The 15,107-nt window shown below is 45.7% G+C and overlaps 1 protein-coding gene across 1 annotated transcript in view; it reads right to left on the bottom strand.

Moving 5' to 3' along the window:
• The window catches only part of SIAH3 (siah E3 ubiquitin protein ligase family member 3), a 41,593-nt gene extending 26,781 nt beyond the window's left edge, over positions 1-14,812 (bottom strand). Inside the window, exon 1 of the mRNA XM_071448399.1 lies at positions 14,380-14,812. Coding sequence (XP_071304500.1) covers positions 14,380-14,514 — 135 coding nt within the window. The 5' untranslated portion in view covers positions 14,515-14,812. The remainder of the gene's footprint in view (positions 1-14,379) is intronic.
• Positions 14,813-15,107: the final 295 nt, after the last annotated feature.

The following is a 15,107-nucleotide window of genomic DNA, read 5'->3' as shown; positions in this document are numbered from 1 at the left end:
TTTGACTGTGTAGTACACATACATCTCCCATGGCCTGATATGTCCCTCCGTTCTTGTTTGGCTCTGTCCTAAGGTAGTGCACAGTACATATTTGAAATTTCTGCCAGTTAAGAACTTCCTGAAGATCACTGATCTGACAAGTAGTTGGTTTTTTTTTTCCCATTTGATATTTGGATATATTGTATGAGAATTAACTCCCCTTTCTATAATTAAAGCCCAGAGACTGGATGGCAGCACTGCAGACACAGACTTCTTCAGGTCTGGCAACTCATGATACTTAAGACTGAGTGAGACACAGTTTTATCACTGTTGTGCACAGGGAACCACCACAAAAACCCAACATGATGAAGACCTTTTTTGTTCATTAGTGAAGATAAGGCTGGCAAATACTTCCACATGTTTATTTTTTTATCAAGTCATTGGTGTGGTGAAACCTAGATGATTGAGCTCCCTGGGGTCTTGCCTTTGCTAGAGAAAAATAGAGAGGTTGCTGCACTGGAACATACTTTTACAAAGCACAGCCTTCAGCTGTGATCTAGGTGGCTGGAAGCTGAAAGAAAAAGATTGGAAGCTGAAAGAAAAAGGTGCCATACTTTGCTGTTTTGGTTAGGAGAAAGAGTCGAGTTGTTGACACAGATCTGCCCCAAACCCTAATGCACAACAACAAGGGAGGTTAGGGAGGCGTGTGTGCCTTGTGGTGTCTACCTCAGACCCTCATTTTCTGTCCAGCTGTGCCTCCTCCTGCAGTGCCAGGCTGAGGGGGCATCCTCCATCCTGTGCCTCCCTCCTGAAGCCGGGCAGTGATGGCACACTGCGCAATGCTGAGGCGGCATGATTGCTCCTTCCCTTCTCAGTGGTGCCTGCATATTAACCATGGATTAAAGAGCCCTCCAAGTATTACTTAATGCTCCCAAAATGCTTTATATTTTCTACTTACATTGTAATAATCATTAAGGGATTAAAGTAAAAAAAAAATTATCAACTTAGATGGCTACAGTTAAGCTTCAGCATCCTCATTTTGTTTCTTACCTGTTTACAGTGATGAGATCAGTGAAGCACATCCTTTGGCCTTACTGACACCAAAAAGATTGGCAACTTCACAGTATTTATGGCAACAGCATCAGTTTTGCAGATAGGCCCATTGCACACACAATGAAAGATAACCTACACAGGTGATTTAACTATTTTGGCCTCCACCCCAAACTACTTAACTGATGTCAGAGAATATTGTCCCTCACTAATTTATAGAGAGACAAACCAAAGACACAGATTCCTGCAGGGCATCCCAGCTAGATGCTGGCTCCTGCAGCTCCAGCAGCATGATGGAGTGCCCATGGCATGGCCTGTCAGGTTTGGAGGCAGATAGACCACAAGGCCTTGTCAGGATGCTATTGAACAGATCCTGTCTCCTGCAGGGCTTGTTAGTTCAGACACAGCACCCACCTGATGCATCTATTTATCCCCTGGGCTCAGCCTGGCTCATATCCAGCCTCTGCTGCACCTCTGCTCCATCTATTCTTGCATCTTGGCTCCAAGACCTAGAGGGGCAGGAGACAGCCTGCCAGGGCTGTTGGTGTGCCCAAAGGCTCTGTTTGTACATGGAGGGGAAAGGCAGTTCTGGGTGCAGAGGAAAGCACAGCAAACTCTGTCACTGTTCCCTGTAACCTGATTTTGCCCATGAACTCAGGAAGAGATGGATGGGCCTTGGGGAAATCTTGGTGATGCCCACCAAGATGTAGGGTTGTTCCCCACCAGGGAAACAAATTACTGACAAAATCCAGACCTAAATTGTAGGACTTCTTGGTTACAGAGGGTAGATTTTTGTTCAACTTTTAACACTCAGCTATTTGCAAATACCAGGTGGCATAGGTCTTCCTGGAGCACCTGAGCTGTAATTTTGGGTCATCCAGGACTGAAGGAGGCTGCAGTCCACTGCCTGACTTGCCTGTAGAGAGCCTCAAGGTACTTTTCCACAAAAAAACCAAACCTCTCAAAAGCTACTTGATCTGCAAATTTCTTCTAAAAGCCAAGAAGCAAAAGTTACTATTACAAAAAATGCTGAAAGGCTGCTTTTGGCAGATTTTCCCTCTGAGTGAGCAATGAAAAGGTTTTCCCTTTCCCAGCATCTGCTCCATCAGACTGAGTTCTCTTGCTACCGGCTGTTCATTGGCCGCTGGCAAACTGAAGTTGCTTTAGTTAAAGCAGCAAATAAGCAAAATATCCAGACACAGCCTGGATTTATCTGTGAACTGGGATGTTCTTTTCTAATCACTGGTTTATTATTAAAAAATCATTAAAAGCTTAAAAATTATTAAGAGATACCAGTAATCTCATGTTTAGCTGCAAGTATAAATTATCTCCAGTTGCCTTGTGAAGCTTCTGGAGATTAAACTGCTTTCAGATCTGTATTCTGATAGTGCCTTCATCTTTTACCAACAGCCTGAAACAAAATTCAGTCTTTATAATCAGTTATTTACAAACCAGTGGTTATGTTTGTGCAACCATTCACAACCTTAATATTTTTGAGTTTCTTTTTCGAAATATTTTCTATGACAGAAGAAACTCAGTAAAAGTTGAATTTTCTTTTAAAGCTGTATCATTTCCCATGTGATTTAGACCCTTGAGATTCCAGGCAGGAACAGTAATTGGACAAAGGGTTCCAGTTTGGCTGTATGGGGTGAATTACTGCAAGCATTTGCATCTGTTTTCCTGACACAGTTTAAACCTTGACCTGGGCACAGCTATGAATTGTCTGCAGGCAGACACATACCTATTTGTAAGGAATGTGCTCCTGCTGCGTTGCTGCCTTCTTTGAGTTTGTGCTCTGCTGAGGTTGGCATGTGGCTATGAAAAACTTGTATTTTCAGCCACTCCCTGCAGCACAAATAATGAGAAGTTTAACCTTCTTGAGTTAATGTGTTGAGGGAAATATTTATATGGGACACTGCTTGGCTTAACAGGGGTGAAGACTTCCACAAAAAGTGTTTGCCAGAATGATGACAAAGAGGAGACTGAATGAGCCAGACAACACCCTGACCACACCACAACTATTTCCTAGGAGTGTGAGAAGAGAAAAAAAGATGTGAACATATCTCCCAAGCCAACAAACCTGAAACAAAACATTTTTGAAGGACCTGTGTCTTGGGCTCCTGTCAGATACCTTATGGTGAATCTTGCTATGGTGGCCTAGGACATTCCTGATTCCAGGACCAACACAGCCACTGCCAAGGCAGCATTTCAGCTGTCTCTCTAGTCTGACATACAAATGCAAACTATTTTAATAATCCCATAAAAGCCTGTGAAATGGGTTGGAGCTGGCCTGAGGACCAAGCTTTGTTTCCCCCTCTGCTGCTGCTGCAGCAGAGCTATGACAGCCTTTAAGGAACCAACAAAGTCATGGGGAATGGCAATATTTCCCTCCAATAAAGCCCCCCAATAAAACACAGGTCACCCACAGACTTGCATACTGCAAAACATGAGCTGGCCTAAAAAGGCTGGGAAAATCAGCATTTCCTCACCTCTAGTGATGCTATTTCATCCTAACTCACCAAAATCTGTGCTGCACCTCTGTCTTTCAGTGATCAAAGACAAACAAAAACAGACTCCTTTGAGCCTGTGAGCAGACCCAGAATCCAGTCAGGGAACAGAAATTACACTACCTAAGTAACCTCTCTGCTTTGTGCCTCTTTGCACAGCAAATTAACACAGCTTGCACATCCAAAAGCAGGTCTGAAGCATCAGGGATTCTACCATAGGGGGAAAGTAATCATGAAGCAGTTAATTGAATAAGCCCAGGAATTTTCTTTCTGCTGGAAGCCATCCCACAAGGAGAATGAGAGGAAGATTTGTCCAAGTGGATTATTTTCTCCATGTGACTTGCTCCACATTGTTTTCTCCACTCAGCACTCCTTAGGAGCATGTTTACACTTCTGCCATGGTACAAAGTTTTTTCTGGTAGATATTGAACAATCTGTCTTCTCATTGTCAGAATTTATTTAGCATTGCTTGTGATTACAAATGAGGGTGCTTGTCCCAAAGCATATTTTGCAGTATGTCTTACTGTCTTTTGCCATCCCTCATCTGCCACAGTGACCTCCTTTCCAGTCCAGACTGATTGAATTAGCTGGTGATTTCTCTGGGCTTTGGACCACCATGAGGATTTGCATTTTGGATGAGTTTAAATTACCAGATACTTGTAGCTCCATACTTTTTCACTGGTGTCAATCTCCTGTGCTGCACCTTGGATTCCCAAGTGCAACCCACAAGACTTTCTGTCTGCCTTCTTTGTTCTTTTCAGATACAGTTTTCTGATATGACTTGGTTTGGTCACTGTTGAGGCAAATGTTCAAAGATTTCTCTCAACACCCTTACACTGCTGCACCTGCTTCAAGTTCAAGTCTTTTTATTCAGATTAATGGATACTTTCTTGAAGAAAACTTCTAAATTATTTAATGTTGTATTCAATCCTGCTTTAAATCAGAGTTCTTTGAAAAAACTCTCAATTTAGTGTTTATCCTGTATTAACACTAACTCATATTTTACTAACATTACTAACATTGTTAGCACCAAGTTCTGTTTTTATAGAGTATTGCAGGGTCAGAACACTTCAGGTGGGAAAGGAGTTCCAGGCAGTTGTGGATGCGATTTCAGAAATTGCACTGCAGCTGGTTTACAGTCCTGCTAACACAGCTCAGGATGAGGCTGGCCTGTGCCCCAAGGGTACACTGCTGGCTCATGGTCAGCTTATTTACCATGGAGGTGCCCTTTGTCCCTCTGGCTTACTTGGAAAAGGTAATAAAATCCATGCTTTATTCACTCACTCTGCCTGAAATTCTCTGTTGTCAACTAGTTCAAAAAGTAATTCCCTACTTTTTTTCCTGGTGATGAGTTTCTTGTAGTAGAAATAAATTGAAAGCTCCAGCATGCAGTTATGTTGCCAGACATTTTTTGCTATATCTGAAATCTCCCTAAAAGCTTTCTTTTCTGGAGTGGAAAGGAAGCTGTCTTACCTGAACCTGTATTAAACAGTGAACATAATATTTGGTGTTACTGTGCCCAAACTTTTGGATTTGTCTTAAGGAGATAACTATCCTGCTTGGTTTTCCTTTTGCATGAGTCAAAGGAACTGTAGGGTACCAGAGGGGCTCATTTAATTTAACTTCAGCTAGGCAAAAATGACATATCCATCCCAAGCTAGTCTTCCAGCTTCCTTGATTGTTGATGGCAAGAAAAGCAGTCTTTCTTTGAAATGTGGCTGATCCTGGATTCCTAAGGATGTTGCACCACAGAGAGAACCTCAGCTCTCAGGCAGAAAAAGCAGGGAACTCACAGTACTGCCCTCCTTTTACCAGCAAAGCCTGGACTCCCCTGGCCTGTGGTGTGCCTTTTCATACAGGGAGTCCAACCAGCACAGAGAGCACTCCCTGTGTGCAGCCAGGTGCCCTCAGCAAGGCAGACATTGCAATGCAGCACTCAGACATCCCTGCTGAGGAGGAGGGTGTCTTCAGTATGCCCTGAGCCCTTGAAAAGAGGTGGGTAAGTCTGCTGAACTCCAGCAGGTTTTTCATATGGTCCTTTGCTGGACTGAGTTTGATAATTTTCAGAACAAGTATGTCTGGGTGTCTGATCCTGCAAAACATCCATCTATTTCCATCTGTGCATGTTCTTGACACTGAGCCCCTGAGCACTCCTGCTGAGGCTGGGGTACTGCCACAATCATCCCACTTGCCACCATCCTGCTGCTCCCATTTCAGCCTCTCATTTTCACAAAGCCTGAAGGTGCCTGTAACCACCCCCTCACCCCAGCTGCCCTGTGTAATCCCTGTGTGGTGGTCATTTACTCCATTTTTAGGCTTATTACTCTGCCTATTTTCCACATGGTGGTTTCCAGGAGTGGAAGAACATTTTCATCCTCTGCTGATGTGGTTTTCTGCTCTGTAGCATCTGCCTCTTGCTCATCTATAGCATTTGTGCTCTGCACAAGGAGATGTTACCAATTTAATATTTTTCTGTCTTATTTATGCTCCATTTCTCTGTTTCTCTTTACATTTCAGCTGGCATTTGATGTGAAAGAGTGTGTGATCTTGTGTTTAAAATATTCACAAGGACTCGTGTCTCTTCTCAGCTATGCATTTACTAGGAGCTGATGGGCACTTCATCAGCTACTCTGAACCCTAATATTTCCATGTGTGAAATACTAAGGCTGTTTGAATGACTTATTTTTTACTGAGGAGGCTAATCTGGAAGTGAAAAAGGGTTTCAGTTTGGATCAGTTCAGAATGAAATTGCTCTGGAAGAGAAGATTAGAACTGAAAGCACTGCATCTGGTATGGAAATAGGTGGTTAATTTCTTCCCAAAGTTGTTTCAAACATTTCTGTCTTTTAAAAAAAGAACACCAAAATAAACACACAAAGTACTCAGAGGTCTCTGCTGTTCTCCTCCAGTGACGCTTTCATGGTATTGCTGAGACGAAGGGGGAGAGCTAAAGATAAATCCATTAATGTTATATAAGATGCTCAGAAATGCCTCTAAATAAATAAAAGTACTTCAGATTGTACACTGCACACGTGTCAGGAAATTTATCGGCAGTGCCAAGATGCTCTTCCCCTCTTCCCTCTTTGGAGAATGCTGGGGGAGAGCTGAGCAGAAGCGTTGCAGGTGGTTATTAGCAGCAGGTCACCCAGAGCAATTTTCAGGAAGTCTCCATGCACGAGAGAAATTTTTCCATTCAGCACAGCCATAAATAATCCCAAGGGGTAAGAGCTTTGTGTGAGGTTCTGAAAAACAGCTGAGCCAGTTCCCTGCCCAGCTGCTTGCCCTTGCAGCGTGGCGGCAGAAGGGACGTGAGTCTACTTTGGCGGCGTGCACACGAAACCACCAGCTTAAATCCCTGCTGGAAGTGGATTTGCTTTGCCACACCAAAGCAGAGGGCAGAAATTCTCTTTGGGGAGCTGGTGGGATCATTTCCATGTCTCACTATGCTGGGTGGACAGCAAGGGTTGTGGCTCCTTCACTTGGACCTGCTTGCTCGAGCTCCAGGCCAGTGCAGGATGGCAATTAAGTTTTGCAGGCATGTAAAGCCCTTGGCTCCCTTGCCAGCTGCATCCACAATGTTTCACTGCTTTTTGCAGCTCTCCTGGTCTTGCCAGTGATCATGTTAAAGTGAAACTTCATCTGTCAATAGCAAAATTGGTGACGTCAAGGATTGAATGATTGTGATTTCTTCTGAAACAGCTTGGTGGAAAGTAAGACATCCAAAGTTGCAGTGAAGTTAGTGATGCTTTCCTTTCAGCAGGAGCAAGAAAAGCCCCAAATTAGGTTTTTGAATGACAGATGAGGAGAACCTTTTGCTTTAAGACTTTGGTACAGCAGGGAATGGGAAGCATGAAAAACAGCAAGAGCAGAGAAGAAAAGATACTTAACAAAAAGAGGCAAGATATGGAAAGAAAGAAAAAGAATGCAGTCTGATAAGGTGTTCAACGATGAACATCCATGTCTTTTACTTCCAGATACACCACATGCAGACAGAGGTGGGCTGGGAAGTTGCTGTCATGTTCAGCTAGACACAAACAGCTTCCCCTAGCTCCATCAGAAGTTGAAGTGGCTCAGCTCTGCTCAGTTCTGCTGCAAAACTCACAGCAAAGGCAGGCCCAGTGTATGCCCAAACCTTGTGGAGCTCTCCAAAGGAATTCCCTCCTTTTTGGTGGCTCATGTGCTGCCTGACACCCACCTCCAGGGGCTCCAAAGAGAACCATGGCTCTGTGCCATCCTGTGCCATGCCATGTGTGCCAGTGCCAATGCCACAAGAGGCGCCAAGGGCAGCCCATCGTGGTCATTGCTCCCATGGTCACCATGCCAGGGGAGCAGCATGCAGCCAGGAGAGCATGGCTGCATCCTCCCTTGCTCCTCACTTCCCCACTCAGTTGCCAGTAAAGCTGCACAAAGACTGTCCTTCCCCCACTGCCACCCTGTGAAATTATTGCAGGATTCAGTTTTTCTCTCTTGAGCACTCAGTTGAGGGGTGCCAATTTCCTGTTGTAGGGGGAAGACTTTGGAGGTGCCAAAAGAGACACAAAGTCTCAGCTCTGAGCCAGGCAGAACAAGAATTATGGGCTTTTAAACAGCATAGAAAGCACCGAAGTCCCAGGAAGGCAGGGCACAGACACAGCAGCTCCTCTCCCTCATTTTACCAGAGCTCTTGGGATCCAATGTGCTACCTTTAAACTCAATTTCTTGCATTACTTAAGAAGCTCAGGTTGTTACTGAGAAAAAAATGAAGGTTTTAAATGTCACCCAGCTACATATGCTGGGAGTTCTTTGCTACAAGGTGAGAATCTTAATGGTTAAACAAAAAATTGTACTCTGTAAATTCTGACTTTGAGGCAAAATTCATGGTGTCTGGGAACCTGACTGAGGACATTTTAGCACCTGCAGAGACTTGCAGGACCATATTCAGTGTGCCTTTGATCTGCTGGGAAGCAGACTGAGACCTTGCCACTGATTTCATGTAATCAAGCCTTGTATTAAAGCATTCCTTTTTCCTCTGCACCCTCTGTGTTAGTCACAGCAATTCCTTTGGGACAGTATTTCTCCTGAGAGAGTTACCTGAGCTATTGTGTCTAACCCACAGGGCTGCACTGAGAAATTCCTGATATTCTTGAGCCATATCAGAGTGGGTGGATTACAATGTAATGTGTGGCAGTGTCTGATGGCTACTTCTCACCCTGCTGTCAAACACCCTGTCAACGGGAGAGACATTTCTCTAATATTAAAATAACAGCACTGTCTTCCATTCATAACATTTGACTTCAAATGTCCTGCAACCAGGTCAGATTTAATATAGAATCAGAGAATCCTGGAATAGTTTGAGTTGGAAGGGACCTTTAAAGGCCATCTAGTTCAGTTCTAGTACTGCAATGAGTCAGGGACATCTTCAACAAGAGCAGGCTGCTCAGAGCCCTGTCCAGCCTGACCTTGAATGTTTCCAGGTACAGGGCATAAACCACCACTCTGGGAAAGCTGCCAGTGTTTCACCATCCTTATCATAAAAAACTTCTTCGTTATATCTAATCTAAATCGATCGTCCTTCAGTTTAAAACCATTACCCCTTGTGCTACTGCCTCAAATTCACTCCCAAAATCAAATGTGGGTAGGAAAGGACTCAGTGCTTGCCCGCTCGATCCCCCTCTAGGGCTGTAGCAGAACACGCAGGGCCAGTTAACAGTGGTAATTGACTTTCTGCTTGGGCTGGGAGGTGAGGAGAAGGAAGCCTGAGCCTATGAGCACAGAAACTTCTGAGGTGGGGGCTCTTTCCCTCCCTGTCCCCAGAGACACCATGGTTGTTACTCTGTGGGACCAGCAGGAGCTGTCCCGCTTTGCAGCACGCTCGCAGTGAATCCTGTGCTGCCCTTTGCCGTGGCCCACGGCACTGCAGGTGGATGGATCTGCAGGATAAAGGTTAATGGCTTCTGGAGAGAGGGACTCTGGGCCAGGAGGCAGCAGAGCCCCCAGGGAGAGCTGCCTGAGCTTGCTGTGCCTCCTGTCTGCAGGGCACCCTTAAAGTCACACCTCAGCACAGACCGAGCCTCCTGGGGTGACCCGGTCAGCTGGAATTCCTTCAAACAGAGGCAGGGCTGACAAAGCCCTGCCTGCTGCTATCCACATCCCTACAAAAGGATTTCAAATCTGAGGTGCCCAGTGCTCACACAGCCCTAGCTCACAGCTGGGGTGGGAAACAGGCAGAGGAGCCCAGGTTTGCAGGTAGCAGAGCATTTTGCAGATCCTCTCACTGCAGCTGTCACAGTTCTGCTGGACATTGGGGCCAAATGCTACTTTGTCCCCAAATCACAGCCCTGCAAGGGAGATTTGAGGTTGTCTGGGCTGAGACACTGGCATCTGGGTGTTGTTAGCAGCAGGTTTCATAGTTGCTCTCCTCCCTTGCACCAGTAAATAGATCTCATGGGGGTGTAATGCACCCTAGCACTTTAATCCTCCTGGGGATAAAGTGGATTACAATGCTGTTTGGCTGGACACTGGGTGCAGAGCCAAGCTATTATAACAGGATTCAAATCCATTCCCTAAGTCAGAGCAGATTTGCTTGTTGCTTTAAAAACTAGCTGAAAGACAGCTTGGACCCATAAACCATGTTACAACCCTTTTAGAATATTAAGATTGAACTATTTTATGACCTTGTTTGAATAATTTTTTTTTTTTTAAATTCAACAAGTTCCTTGAAGTCCTACAGAGGTGGAGATTGGTGTTTTTACAAGAGTAACGTAAACACAGTTTTTTATCATTTAAAAGAGCAGTTTTCACGCTCCCCAAAGAAATAAAAATTGTGTGTAAAAAGCTAGTAACTCCTTGAATGAAGAAGATCTGTTTTACTCAGCCATATGCAGCATCTCATGAAGCATCAGCACCTGTCTGGAATGTGATTGCATTGCTGTCCCCTGCCTGGCTATTGAGACAGGGACTGATGCTAAGGAGTGAGGATACCCCCTCAACTTCACCTTCTTTCCAGTTTGCAGTTCTGGGGAGAATTGTTATTGACAGGGGGCAAATGGACAAGAATTCACAGAGCTTCACCTCTGCAGGATGAGAAAACCCTGCCCATTTCTTCCATGCATGTGGAGAACCTTTAAACTTTCCCTGTGTGCTGGGACCTGCAGGCAGCAGCATAAGTGTTGCTCCTTTAATTGCTATGGCTTTGGAGGGAGCAGCTACTTGGCTAGAGAGCTCTGTTGCCCAGCTCTGTCTCTCCAAGGGAAGATGTCATGTTGACCACATGCTTGAAAGAAGTCAGGTTACAAAGTTATGGATACAATATGATTGATGAGGAAGGTGACCTGTAGAAGCATGGTAAGTAAGTGGCTTTCTCTGCTTGGCAAGTGAATTTTGATCCCAGCATAGCACTGTGCTGTGAGATGCTGCTATGTCTGGGAAAGCTTTGTAGGAGGACAAAGAGCAGAAAGTGGCAAGAAGGACAAAGGCTCCAAAACAAACACCCCCTCCCATTCATACTCGTGCCAAACTGACAAAACAGAGGGGGACAGTTGCAAAATTGTCTTTCTTTCTTAGAGTCACCCATGTCTGCCTGTTGAGTGCAGAAAAAATAGCAGCAGATCAATAGAGGTGTCTGTACTGACACTTTTACCATCTTGCCCTTTAGGAAACACAGAAATGTTCATAAGCCTTCCCAATTAATGAGCCTTTCAGTGGGAAAAAATACATGGGTTTCTCTCCAAGTGTGTGCTTCTCTACCAACCTCTGGATCTCTCCTAAAAGAAGAGGTAAGTGACAGGCTCTGGTCATTGTCAGAGGTCCAGGCTGTGATGATGATGACAGCATTCTGGCATAACTTTACAGGAGTGCCCCCTTGGCCTGGCTGTGGGCCTGTGAAAGCAGAAGCTGGTGCAACCTTCCCTGGAGGTCACCAGGGCTCCTCTGCTGCTCACTGAGTGCTTTCTGTGATGCCACACCTCTGACACACGTATGTGATCACCAGCTACAGATCCTCCTGTGTGGGCTGAGTCCCACTACATCCCTGAGCACTCCCTTGGGTGGAAGGAGTGAAAATGGAGGTCCTGCAGCAATTGACTTCAATGAAGCTATGTGTATTGGCACTGATTGAAGACCTGGCCCATGTGAAGGATGTCAATGTGCATAATGACACCAGAGTGTGATGCCTGTCATTCATCATTTGCACCAATCAGTCAGGAGGCCCCTGGCACCAGCACTGTGGAGATACAGAATAAAGTAATCCCTTTGCAAAGGGCTTATGATTTTGGAGTAAGCACAAATATTTAAGTCTTGAAGAAAAAGGAAAGAAATTACAGTGCTCCCAGCCCTTGTTTCCTAGCAGGTTTGTATTCATCGACCGCGAACCTTAATACAGTTTTCACTCCACTTGCCAATTGTTAAGATAGATTTGGGGGCTGTCAACAAAATGTTACAGTTGAAAAGACCCAGCTAGAAATAATAGACTAAGAAACATCAAAGTAGTCATAATACTGTAAATCACCACAGAAAAATAACTTTGGCCCTTTCACATTTCATGGTCCCTTAGATGCCTTTTGAGAGCAACAACAGCCTCCCTGTGCATCCCTGGGGGAGAAATGGGCACCCTGAGAAGCACGTTCACCTGGCTTCAGCCTGACACCAGGCTTTGGGCAAGGTGCCTTGCTTGCCTGGAGCCAGCAGGCTCCAGTTGGCCCACAGGCTGCTGTGGGTGAGCAACTGTTTGTGTCATGCTGGGCACAGAGGGACCTGATCCCCACATCTCCTCTGGATGCTGCCACAAAGTGGTGATGCATTCCTTACACAGCTGGAGGGAAGCTGAACACCTGGGGAGCACATCAGGGCTAAAGCCCACCATATTTATGTGGCTGGTTGTGACCTGGGTAACCTGGAGCACTTGCACAGCACGTTTCACTCTACAATCAGAGGGGTTTAGCACAGCAGAGGGTTTCTCATCAGCTTGCTCATCTGAATGGTGTCTCAACAGGCTCCTGTGCCTTTGGGTTCCCAATGCAGCCTTATCAGGGGAGCAATTCCCACCTCAGTTATGACAATTCTTACTGGGGCTTCACTGACACACCAGACCTTTTCCTAGAGTGTCCTGTTTGTTTCCAAGAGAATTCGCTTCCAATGCCTGCATTCAAAGGCTGCCACAGCAGGACTCAGATTGTTCATCTTTCTGCAGGGCTTTCAGTCTTAAAAGTGAAGAGCTTGGGCACGGGGGATTTTAGTAAAATGAAGTGTCCTATATGCTTAACACAGCTGCAGCTCCTACCATAGCAAACCTGCAACTCAGCAGGACCTGAAATGATAAACTTGGGTCTAGTCTTATGTAACAGTGGAGCAATAGTCATCTCCCTGTGTGTTTATGGGACCTTATCAGACAGTTCCACTGGCACTGAAATTGTGCTGGGACCTGTTGTGTGTTGAAAGCCTTTTTTTCTGCTCACTTAAAAAAAAAAATAATTAAAATGGTAGATGAAGGTAGCAGGAGACAGTCACATAAAAGGGTTGAGCACAGAAGAATTCACTGACAAAATCTCCCCGTGCACTTAGGAATGCAGCTATTTCTTTTACCCATTCAGACAACCAGACTCTTTCAGATAATGACAGGGCTGCGTGTTTTTAACTTATCTTGTGAGGAGCTCGGTGCCGGGAGAGCCGAGCCTGCACCCCAGCGGTTCAGCCCCGGGCAGTGCGTGCCCCAGCCGGCAGCGCTCAGAGCGCAGCCTTGCGGGAAAATAAATCCTCCCAGAGCCGGCGCCCTGCTAGAAACAATCTCCTTCTGCCTAAGCACAGCCTGAGACGGGAAAGATGACTGTGGGAAACATGCCCTTTCTTTTTCTTTTTTTTTTTTTTTGGTGAGGTGATGCTATTCTGAAGAGGGATTTACCCCATCAATGGACGTCCCAGGGACCAGGAGCTCGGGAAAGATGCTTCCTACAACCCCCTCCAAGTACCTCACAGGTACCCTTGCAGTGCCAAAAATAAGTTGTCCCGAATTAAATTAATTTCTAAGCTTGCATCAGGATAGCAGAGCTACCTCATGAGTCAGGTCAGCAAGGATTTCTCACAAAACAGAAGCCACTTCATTAAAGTTGGTCATTCACTAGTGTGATAAAGTAATTAAAGCCTCCTGATTGCTTTCTCCCCCTGCTGCTCCTTCTTTACTACAAACATGAAGGCTCCGGTATAGATGGAGCTGTTGACACTTTGTCAGTGAAAATTCAGAACCGTGCAAGTAAAAGAAATGTTTTTATGGGGACTATAAATAGTTTTGCATTAAAGCAAATGTATCCTCCTTCCTAAAATAGATTCACCTTGCAAACAGCTTAAGGACAGTTTCAGCGCCAGAGGAATGTCTCCAACTCCCCCCAGGAGACAGAAACAGCCGGTTTTCCTCTGCAAACGGCAGCACAGGAGATCCCTCTCCTGCCGCCCCCCTCTTCCTCTTCCCCAGCGCCTGGCAGCATCCCTCTGTGCTGGGGTGTCAGCATGGGAGACCACACAGCGCCCTTCGACTAGAAAGGGATGTTAATTCATCCAACTAACTTTTCCAATCATTTTCACTAAATGCTTGCAACATGCACGCTCATCGTGTGGGCGAAATGCAGGAGGAAACTTTGGGGAGGGGGAGCCGCGACTTCCCACGGCCGCTCGGAGCAGCGGGCTGCTTCTCCTTTGCTCCAAAGGGAATCATGCGTTCAGACAATGCAAACATCCTCTCTGCCAGGGCTGCAATGTGTTAACAGCACTCTCCCCTTGCTGCCAGAGCACAATTTCATTCCCTGTGGAGAATCACGGGTGGCGGCGGTGGGGACGACGAGGAGATGTTGGAAGAGAAAAATATATTTTTAACTCACCTTGAGGCTGTGTGTTGGGTTGACGACGCAGACAAGTTGCCCGGCAGCTGAGAAAACCCTCTTTGCCTTGTAGTGCTGAAACCGCAGGTGAATAAGATCTAACACAGCCCCAAAGCACTGGGTGAAGAAAAGCATCACAACTTTTGGCGTTGCTGCTGCTGCTGCTCCTGTTCTGCTGCTGCTGCTGCTGCTGCTGCTGCTGGCAGTGGGCAGGGGAAGCAGCCGGGGAGCTCCGGAGTCCTTGAGCCCGGGGTGGGAGTGTAGTCGGTGAGAGCTGCTCTCTGGCACAGCTTAGCATGCCTTCATATTCATCATCAAAATAAGACGGGAAGAGGCTTGCAGCAGCGGGGCGGCCAATGGAAAGGACAGGAATGTTATCCTTGAGGTCCGGAGACAGCCAATAACAAATGCCTCCCCTCCAGAAACTCCCTGATGAATTGAGCCTGGTGGAGAATGTATTATTGAACATTACCATACATCAGCACATTGCATTTATCTTGTGATTACAGCCAGTCATACGTAAGGCTGTGGAGATATGCAGGCAAAATTGATTGCTTAACATCTCCATTTATTAATTACCTTAATTTAACAAAGGAGTGCTCAGATAGCAAAGCTAAATGTAAGGCGCAGGGAAGAACCCCTCCAGTGAAACTGTTGCAAAATAGCAAAAATAGGTTAAGCAGACTATGTTTTACTGAGGGAGAAAAATCAAATATGCAAAGAGAGTT

This window comes from Agelaius tricolor, unplaced genomic scaffold, assembly GCF_023055355.1.
Source record: "Agelaius tricolor isolate 1412-34295 unplaced genomic scaffold, bAgeTri1.0.p SCAF_26, whole genome shotgun sequence".
Lineage (NCBI taxonomy): Eukaryota > Metazoa > Chordata > Aves > Passeriformes > Icteridae > Agelaius > Agelaius tricolor.
Note: the sequence above shows the minus strand (reverse complement) of the source record. Positions and strands in the feature narration are given on the sequence as shown.